The sequence below is a fragment of the Podarcis filfolensis genome (assembly GCF_964270895.1).
Source record: "Podarcis filfolensis genome assembly, chromosome: 12".
NCBI classification, from domain to species: Eukaryota; Metazoa; Chordata; class Lepidosauria; order Squamata; family Lacertidae; genus Podarcis; species Podarcis filfolensis.
The window spans coordinates 50,034,326-50,045,063 of record NC_139614.1 but is presented as its reverse complement, the minus strand read 5'-3'; the positions used below and the strand labels follow the sequence as shown (position 1 = coordinate 50,045,063).

Here is a 10,738-nt window from a genome sequence, read left to right as displayed (position 1 = left end):
ACCACTGAAAAGGCCCTTCTCTGGGCACTTACATCATCACCATTATTGGTTACATATATTTGTTTGCTTACTACAAAAAAAAAGAAGAAATGGTTTCAAAGTGACTTATAATAATAAAAAACACCAAAATCTCAAAATACATTATTGATTATAAGAGCTCATCCTGCAATAACATAAAATGGATAAATAAAAACATATTTACCCAGTACCTAGAGATTGACTGTGATGGTGCCAGGCACATCTCACTGGGGAGAGCATTGCATAATCGGGAAGCCACCACCGAGAAGGCCTGATCTTGTCTCTACACTTTCCTCAAAGGGGATCATGTACCTCCTCCTACCTAGGGATCACCAGGAAAGCCTCTTATGCTGAATTTAAAGCAAGGGCAGGCTTTAAAGGTTATCTTGCAGCTATTTGGGTCCTGAGCTGTGACATGAATAATGTTATTATATACAACACTTAAGAGAGTTTTCTGACTAAGCAGCCTATCCATTTATCTAAATAACTATAGTAAGTACAAAAATAAATACCAGCACGCTAAACATCACAATCTGGCCAGATCATACATACGGACAGTGGAGGTTTTCATCACTCCCTTAGACCTAATTTGCACTGTACATTTAAAGCTGTATCCTATCACCTTGTACAGTCCTGGCTTCCCCCAAAGAATCCTGGGAAATGTAGTTCTTTGAGGGGAACAAGGCTCTCCTAAAAATTCTCAGCACCCTTAACAAACTACACTTCCCAGCAGTTTTTGGAGGGAAAGCCATGACTGTGTAAAGTGCAATGATACTGCTTTAAGACTGGTCTTTTTGAGAACTGGCACAAGCCCTACTAGGGCCTTGTTTATTTTTATTTTTATTTAAAGAAATATTTATAAACAGCTGATATAAAATACCAAAGTAGCGTACAACAAAATATTGCGAGTGAAAATAATGTGTCAGTAAAACGATACAATAATCATCATTTTTTAAACGGCTGGCTCATCTGAACAGGTCTCTTGGCATGAAGAGACACCTGAAAACTAGGCTTGTGCCAAACGCCAGACTTTTAATGGAAGTCTTAGCAGATGTTGTTCAAAGCTCTGCAAATTATTTTCTGCACACAATGAAGTTTGCATGGAGAAAAGGAGATAGAAAACAGGGTTACAATACAACAGGGAGAAGCTATGCACATTCAACAGGCTTCCCTTTTACAGAGATTTTTTTTTTAAATGAGAAAAGCACTCTGTGCATGCTCAGAGACACCTTTGCCCAAGTGGCAGCATTTGAAATACTGAGCAAAAATCGGAGAACTTCCGAGCTACAGTTCCTAGCTTGGCAGATGCTTTGCATTCCTACCCAACCCAGCTCAACTCTTCCTCCTTCCCAGCAAAAGGCAACATGAAGCCAAACCCTCCCCTGCTCATCTCAGTTCTCCTCCCCAGCAACCAAGTCCTGCCAAGGGACAAAGGCGGGAACGAAGCGTGACGGACACCCAAGCAAGCCAATGCCCGGCAGGATATCCATCCCCACCTCGCCCACTCACCAATCAGCGCCGCCCAGCCCCACAGGGGCGGGGTTCCTTCCCGGCTCGTTCGAGACGAGCGAAGACGAAGAATGCGCCTTCCGCCATCTTGGGTGCGGCGCCCATCGCCTCAGCCTCCTTTCCGCACTCGTGGTACAACCCAGCGCCGGGCGGGAGAACGGGAGTCGGTGGGCCCGTTCGTGGAGTATATACATATATTTATATATATCAGGAAAAAAGCCCCCACACAACCTAAAGTCATGCCTTTGTTTCATAAGATACTGTAAGCGACTAATCAAGCGGACGCCACGCTCAAGATGGCGTCGGCGTCCCCCCCACCTCGTGAGGGAGACGCGCGCCGTGCGGGGTGACGTCACCGCGCGCTTCTGGGCATGGGCAGGTGGGAAGAGCAGGCTAAGTTTGGCCCCTGTTAGGAGGAGGGAAGCGGGAGCAGGAGGCAGGCTGCTGTGCGTGGGAAAACTCAAGGCAGGCTCCGGTCTCCTTCTCCCTCCCCCCTTCTCTCCCCACTTCCCTGCCTTTGGGGGCCAGGCCTGCCAGCCTTCCCTTTTTCCTTTTTGCCTGTGCTGGGGGAAGCAGCTGCTGGTGCCATGGCTGCTGAAGACTCCAGCTCCCTGCCCTGGTCCATCAACAAGGATGATTACGAGCTGCAGGAGGTGATCGGTGAGTGGGGCCGGGCACTTGGGGGGTGGGAAGGGCGAGGAGGCCGGCGGGGGTGCTGCTCCCTCCCCAGATCTCTCCAGCTAGGCCTGGCGTGGCCAAAATGCAAGGAAGAGGAGGGTGGATCTTGCATTTTCTAGGGGGGCTGCACTTTTGCACCGTGTGTGTGTGTGTGTGTGCCTAGGAGTTGCTTTCCTCCCTCTCCCTCTCTCTCTCTCTGTGTTGGGACTCCCGTGTGCAGCATTTAATCCTGCCTTTCAGCTGGAGGAGAGGAGCACAAGGGGGTGTGCCTCTGCCTGGCATTTTCGCGTGTGCACTTGGGAGTGCGTGGGTCTGGGAAGGGCTGGCCTCTCCAGGTCTGTCTCAGGGCATCTGACACTTTCTCTGCTCCGCTCTTTTCCTAAAATCTTGGGCCAAAGGGCCCAGATGGGTTTACAGTGACTGTTTTGTGTCGACAGGGTTGCCTCCCTTGTGAAACGGAGTCCTCTGCCCTGGGGAGGAAACACTTCTGAGCCAAGCATTGTGGGCACCTTATATGTCGTGCTTGCGGAGTGGAAATTATATCTGTGATGTGTACTGTATGTGTGTATGTATGTATGTATGTGTGTGTGTATATATATACACACACATATATACATGTGTGTGTGTATAAATATATGTATAGCACACCTTGACTCCTATCTTAAATGTCCTTTTCTGGCTACAAGTCTTGCTGAGGTCAAAGGGGTTGTGAATAGTGCTCTGGATTGCAGCCCGGAAAGAACCAAATTAATGTAGGGAATTGCATGTGTCATGTTCATGCAACGAAAAGCACAGAGTGGGCATTGTGTGCTTACGGGCGTGTGCAGGTTGTGTATATATGTCAGGATGTGTGTCTGGCAGCTCTTAGTGGTGACAGGCAAGCCTCTTTCTTGGAGCTGTGTGGGTGGTGCTGGATGGTGGTGCTTTGGAGGTGGGGGCCTTGCATGTGTTGCGCCTGCCGCACGTGTGCTTTGGTGCTGGCGGGTGACCCAGTTCCGGAAATAATAGTTTTCTGGATGCCTTTTTTTCATTCATCTGGAGGACCATGTGTGTCTCCCGGGAGCTCATGGTGTATGTCAGTTGCATCTGGGGAAAGCTTCAGTATTGGCATTCTTGCTTTTCAAAATATTGTAGAGCTTGCTAGGTGGGAGAGTCATGCTTTCTCATGCGAAGTTGGGGCTAAGGTGTTTGTGCATGCGTGAACATGTGTGCCCTGAGCTGCTTGGCTGTGGTAGATGTATGAGATTCTGTGGAATTTGGAGTGTGCTGAAGTGATTACCGTGGACCTGAGAGATCAGGGCTTAAATCCATATTCAGCCTTGAAGCTCACTGGCTAACCCTGGGCCAGTCACCATCTCTTAGCCTAACCCACCTCACAGGGTTGTTGTGAATATAAAAGGGGGAGAGCAGAACCATATATGACTCCTTGGGTTCTTTGGTGGAAAGGTGGGATATAAATGTAATAAATCTGTGCCTGATTTGGAGGTGAAGGAGCACTTGAGTGGAGTGTTCTCATGCATAATACCATTGTATGCACCCCATTTTGTACACAATTCAAATACCTGGATCTTATTTTGTAGGCACACAGCTATAGTTACATGCTACCAGTTCAGTACACCTACTCCTGCATGTGTGTGTTCCTGTACAAAGCTCTACAGATGATATCTGTTGGTGTTAGCGCTGTAGGGTTTCCTGGGATCTCTGTCTTCTCCGAAGGGAATGATGTGTTGCGACTTTATACTGGGTTGTAGGTATCTGCAGGCCTGCAGCTACTCTCCCTGTTAATGATGCTCGAGGGATGAGGTGGTTTGAATACCTGTGGTTTGAAAGCTCTGGGGGTGTGGCTCTGCTATCGTTTAAGGTTTTTGTAACTGGATCCTTGCTCTCCGTCAAACTTTCTCTTGCTGGAGCTGTGGAGATACAAGGTGCACAATAGAATTTTCATTTTTTATATTTCCTCTTTGCCTCTTTAGTTTGCTGTAACAGACGCTCTCGCATTTCAGCGCTCGGAGGTGCATCTGTAACACTCAGGAAGAGGTCAAAACTCTTGAGGAGGTGTTAGCTGCTGGGAGATTGGAGGGTCTGTTGCATTGTGGAAGTCATTGTGGGCTTGCAAAGTAACCATTTTAGTGTTGGTGCAGCCTTGCAAATTCATAATGCATTGCTGATACAGTGTTTGTCGCCCTTCATCTTGACACCTGCTCTTGTGTGGTGACTCTTCTCCCCCGCCTTGGGGTGTGAGTTCATTGGGAGGACATCAGTGCTTGTGACCTTGGAATGGATGGTGGGTCCATAGAGTTGGTGCCCAAAGCTAAAGGAAGCCCTAGTCCCAAGTGCAAGGAAGTTTGCTATGTATTTGTGACACCTCTGTACTGCTCATCAACCAAGTCCTCTGGTTTTATCAGAATCAGCAAAGTCAGTCTAAAAAAGTGATTGGACACAAAGCAATCTAAACAATTTTATAAAAGCATCCTGAAGCCCAGCATGGATTAGTGCCAATGATCTGAAATGTCCCCTCCTCAAAACTATATAATTTAAAGATATGGGATTTTTTTAAAAAACCAAAAAACAGATGTTTAGTTGGCACTGGAAAGACCATAACAGAAGTATCGGATGAGCCTCTCTAAGAAAAATAATATGCAACTGGGGTGCCAACACTGCAAAAGGCCCTCCTCCTGGTGACCTCTCACCTTGACTCATTAGGATGGAAACCTGGAGAAGCACATCTGCTGAAGATCTATTCTTAAGGGCCAGAGAGGGATACCTGACTGGAAGTGATCCAAGCTAGTCACAAGCTGTTGGAGGCTTTAAGGGTGCTTTGAATTGGGCTTGGAAATTAAGGGTGTGGGTTTTCCAGAAAGCTGTGAATTGTAAAATTCTACTGTGAATTTTTATCAACATTTTCAGTTTGCATTGGGAAATGTTACAATGCCCACCAGAGTGATCTGATTCAGCGTGTTCGTTCCACTCGCGTTGTTTTAAAAAGCCGAACTTTTCTGAAACTGCCCTGCTTGCCTACCATATTTTTTGCTCTATAAGACTCACCTTTTCCCTCCTAAAAAGTAAGGGGAAATGTGTGTGTGTCTTATGGAGTGAATGTAGGCTGCGCAGCTATCCCAGAAGCCAGAACAGCAAGAGCGATCGCTGCTTTCACTGCGCAGCGATCCCACTTGCTGTTCTGGCTTCTGAGATCCAGAATATTTTTTTCCCTTGTTTTCCTCCTCCAAAAACTAGGTGCGTCTTGTGGTCTGGTGCGTCTTGTGGTCTGGTGTGTCTTATAGAGCGAAAAATACGGTAATTTTTTTATTTGCAGTTGGCATCTCTTCTTTGTTACAAACGAACATATAAGATGGAATTTTCCCCATGAGATTTTTCCGTCCCATATCCCTGACTGGAAGCCAGTGCAGGTCACGGAGCCTGGTGTGATGTGATCATACCTGCCAGCCCCAATTACGATAACCCTGGTGCCCCACACTCTAGGCCTGTTGAAGTTTCCAGACCCATTTTCAAAGGCAGCCCCATGCATATCACTGTGTTGCTGTAATAACCCACTAGGAGGTTACCAGAACCTCGTTAACCATTGTAAGGCTATCTCTGCCCAACTAAAATTGCAGTTGGCCTGTCTGCCAAAGCTGATGAAAGTGACTGTGCTGAATCGAATAGCATCCCCAGTTGTCAAACCTCCTCTTTGGATGGATGGAGCAGAATGCTAACCATTAAATGAGCAGATGAACCACCCACTAGTTCCGCTTCTTGAGATCAACTTGGCAAAGGCTGCACTAACAGCTCCTCTGCCTTGCCCAGGATTGAGGCTCCATTCACTGGCTGTCATTCATTCCATTTCCATGCCAAAGCTGTGGTTCAGAACACCCACTGAGTTACCTGGATTAGATGAAAAGGAGATATAGAGCTGGGTGTCACCCGCATATTGGTGACACACCAGCCCCCACCCCTCGTGACCTCTCCCAGTGGTTTCAGGTAGGTGTTAGATAGCCCGGGGGATAAAATGGAGCCCTGTTGAACCCCATGGCATAACTGAGATAGGTCAGGGCAATAATCCCCCAGAGTAATAATTTCTTGAGTCAACCATCCAAGTGAGAGCACCATCATTGCCATGTAGGGCCACTGGGCCCCAAACCAGGCAATCACAGATACTGTGATTGATGGTATCAAAAGCCACTGAGAGGTCCAAGAGAATCAACAGGCACTTTGGTGAGATCTCTGGGAAAGATGCAGCAGGGTGAAGTATGGGGATGGTAGCTGATTACAGCGCCAGAAGGGAATAGACAGGGTGATGGTGATGAATGGTGCTGTAAGAGGGTGCATGCAAAAATCCAGTAGAATGTGAAGGCAGGGGAGATGGGAAGTGAAGACAATGGAAGGCCCATGAGAGCAGTGTGTGGCAAGCACATTAGGCTTGTGAGCATGGGTAGCCAACATAGTGCTCTCCAGATATTGTTGGACTGCAACTCTTATAATTCCTGGCCATTGCTGGCTGAGGTTGATGGGAGTTGGAGTCTTTCAACATCTGGGGAGTATTCTCTTGACTATCCTTGTCCTAGAAGATGGCTTTCCAGGAAAGGTCAGGGATGGAACCACCCTCATTGCGAGAGTCTTCATCCATGTCAGTGTTGGAGGTCTTTACATTTCTTGGAGGTATCTTGAGGACAGATGGGGCATTCCAAGCCCACCTATTGGTTTGTTGGACTATGGTAGCTGCTGTTATGCATCAGAGCTGTGGAAGAATTGCCTCTTGGAAAATACTGGTGACACAGCCTCTCCTTTGAAGACTTCTGAATTCTGAACCAATATTGTTGGTTGGTTCCTCAGTAGGCTGTCCCATGGCACCCACTTTGTCTCTTTCCCCTGTAAAATAGTGAGTGACTGCAAACCCTCTCCTGGCTGCCATGTTTATGTGATCAATACCTTGGAGATAAGGAATTGTGTTACATTCAGTTGGGCTAGTAGTTTGACAAGTTAACTGTCCCGTTTTCATCATTCAGAAAAAGCTCCCATGCGCATCGTGGCTGAGCGTTGGGGTGTCAGCCCTGGCAGGCTCTCATAAGCAAATGAGTCACTTAAAGGTCAAACTCCACCACTGAGACCGTTGCTCTGCTATCTGTCTGTCCTGTTCCTCAGGTGATGGTCTGGAGTTTGCATGTGTGCGCCTGCTGTCCAATCCATGCTGTTTATTTTTAGTGGAGGCAGCAGCAGGTGAATAGGGCTGGTGCCCTTTGTCTGGCTTCTACAGCAATCACAAGTAACATGACTCATTTAAGAGGTGCGGTGGGGAGGAAGAGGAAAAAGAACCTATCGGTTCAAATTTTAGAAGAAGGGAAAAGAGCACTTAAATGTTCCTTTTCCAGCAGCTTTCAAACGCCTTCGTTCCCAGATCTGTGTTGGACAGCTGCACCATGTCTGTGAGTTAGGTTGAGAAAACTTGGAGCCAGACAAGACAAGATACTGCTCTTCTGGAAATTGCTTTGGATCAAATGCTGTCCGTACTGTAATAGGGAAGTAGGAGCACAAACCTGCCAAAGAGGTCTGCTTCTGTTTAAGCATAGTTGGTCTCTGACATGAATGTTGCAGGCTTGCACAGACAGCTTCACAGTATGAAAAGGGACCAAGTCCCCTGGAGCCAGTGTCTGATGCAAAGATGCTGAGCTTTATGATGCCATCATTGGTTAGGAAAGGCGTACAGTGTGATGCCAATGCTCTGCTTCTCCGCTGCCTGCAAGGGGGGTCAAATGAAGTGGAGCGGGAGGCAGGGAAACCTGATTGGGATTGGATGGCTTGGCTGCTTCAGCTAAGTTCTACTGAAGATGCCTTGGCTGGTGGTAGCTTGCATGTCCCATGTAATGTGTAGTTTGGTCGTAAGTGGTTGCTGCTAAGTTGGGGCCTATTTCCTTTAGTTTCCTTTAGTTTTATTTGTGTAGCTGAAGCCATTACAAAACAAGATGCGTGAAACAAAGCAAAATGTACTATTACCCAGTAAAAATTGTGATTAAAACTGGGCATTCTGTCAAATACAAAATTGTTCCACTGAAGAATTTGACTTGTCGTCCCCACAAACTTCCCTCCTTAAAAATGCTGCTCTGGTAAAGAACTTCTGGGAAATGATTTATAATGAGATGAAAAAGATGTTGAAATATACATTTTTTTAAAAAACCAGAAGCATTTTTACTTGGTATTACAGGTCAAGATATTAATAGGCAGGATGTCAAATTGTTTTTATATGCAACAACAGCGGCAAGAGTATTGTTAGCCCAGAAACGGAAGCAAGAAGAAATTCTGATGAAAGAAGAATGGCAGATAAAATTAATGGACTATGCAGAATTGGATAAAATGACAGGAAGGATTCGAAACCTGCAGGACCAGAGATTTACGGAAGACTGGAAGAAGTATATGAACTATTTGAAGAGCAATTGTAATCAACAAATTACGCTAGTAGGACTACAATAAGTTTTGCAAGGAGAAATATATGAAACGTTACAAAATAGGAAAAGAATAGAGATATTAGTTATGAGATTTAAATGTAATATATATAAAATGCTGCTCTGAAGGCAAAGCAGGGCGCCTTTTCAGAAGTGTCCCCCCCTAAGAAAAGTTAATCAAGTGCCCCGTAAGTCTTTCAACTGATAGATTTAAATCTTTGGACAAGGCTGCTCTTAGGTCCTCATAAATGGGTCAGACAAATAAGTAGCTAGGTAAATTTTCAGGCATATTCCGCACCGCCCCCCCCCCCCCCATGGACAAGCTCTGTCCCCATACAGAATCCAGCGATGGCGTCCTTCAGCTATAGCAAAGTGCATAGGTTGGAATTGCAGAGATGTAGAAACGTTTGTCCATTTAAACATTTGTCATGTTGGGACACGGGTGGCGCTCTGGGTTAAACTATAGAGCCTAGGACTTACCAATCAGAAGGTCAGCAGTTTGAATCCCCGCGACGGGGTGAGCTCCCGTTGCTCGGTCCCTGCTCCTGCCAACCTAGCAGTTCGAAAGCACATCAAAGTGCAAGTAGATAAATAGGTACTGCTCCGGCGGGAAGGTAAACGGCATTTCCATGCGCTGCTCTGGTTCGCCAGAAGTGGCTTAGTCATGCTGGCCACATGACCCAGAAGCTGTACGCCAGCTCCCTCGGCCAATAAAGCGAGATGAGTGGCGCAACCCCAGAGTCGGCCACGACTGGACCTAATGGTCAGGGGTCCCTTTACCTTTACATGTTGGTTACATAGTAGGGATAAGGAGTCTGAATCGGGACTGATTATTTTGGTGTGTGTTTGCTCTTTTTTATGTAATGAAGGGTAATGAAATAATTAGTAGGGGAAGAATCATATTAATTTATTTCTCCTGTAGACTGTCTCCCTTGCAACTGGCTGCTGGTCTTCAAAGATTGCTTCAGGATTTTGGACTACGTGTTAAAACACATGTTGACAATTGGGCGAGAAGAATGGGCTTGTTCTTATTTTCGTCCTTCTTACCTTCTCCCCCCTCCCTTCTTGACCCTCGAATTCCTGAAAGCACTGAAATACTCAACCGTTGCAGGCTGTGACTAAAAGCTCTGCAAAGAACTCGTGTAAATCATAGGAGGAAAGGTGAGAGGTCATGGATCTTGCGGGTGAGATAGGGCAGAAAAATTCCCAGGTCTTTTTCCATTTTGTAATTTTGTTAGTAACAATGAATGGATGCTAATTGGAAATATTACGCAAGCTTGGCAGTTCCAAATGGTTTTGCTCTGACAAGTAAAATAACCTGACTGAATTGGACAACACTCTAAGGCAAGTGGTTCTCAAAGGGTGTGGTAGGAGACAGCGTTAGAAACTCAGATTTTTTTGTTTTCCAATGTATTTCCTATCAATAAAAAAACTCAGTGTGGCCCAAGCAATCTTTTGCTCTGAAGCTCAGAGAAAATGGCTTGAGCACCACGGTTCTAGAAATTACCAGCTTAGTTCTAGAAATTACCAGTTTTGCCTTTCAGAATTTTCTAGGAAACCTGCACTCCTGGGTGTTGTGTTTCTTTCCCCCTCCACTGTCTTTTTGTTATGCTCAGTTATTTGTGGGGGGGTGGGGAGAGAAAACCACTTTCACTCTACCCACTCACCGCTTCGTGCCTCCCTCCCATCCTTGTCCTGCAGCTTGTACAGTGGTACCTTGGGTTAAGTACTTAATTCGTTCCAGAGGTCCATTCTTAACCTGAAACTGTTCTTAACCTGAAGCACCACTTTAGCTAATGGGGCCTGCTGCTGCCGCCGCGCCGCCGGAGCACAATTTCTGTTCTTATCCTGAAGCAAAGTTCTTAACCTGAAGCACTGTTTCTGGGTTAGCAGAGTCTGTAACCTGAAGCATATGTAACCCGAGGTACCACTGTAGTTGTTTTTTTTGGGGGGGGGGCGGAATCTTTGAGTTGTCATATTGGAGTTCTTGGTGAAAGACCTTAAACCTTGCACCAGTATGCAAACGGAGAATCGGCTACCTTTAAGTTGGCAAACTGCTAATGTTGCTCCAAATCACATTGATACAAAACACTTTTAAT

At 46.2% G+C, this 10,738-nt stretch overlaps 1 protein-coding gene across 1 annotated transcript in view; it reads left to right on the top strand.

The window, feature by feature from the left end:
• The first annotated feature begins 1,875 nt into the window (after positions 1–1,875).
• The window catches only part of OXSR1 (oxidative stress responsive kinase 1), a 91,125-nt gene continuing 82,262 nt past the window's right edge, over positions 1,876–10,738 (top strand). The window contains exon 1 of the mRNA XM_083579770.1: positions 1,876–2,187. Coding sequence (XP_083435896.1) covers positions 2,115–2,187 — 73 coding nt within the window. The 5' untranslated portion in view covers positions 1,876–2,114. The remainder of the gene's footprint in view (positions 2,188–10,738) is intronic.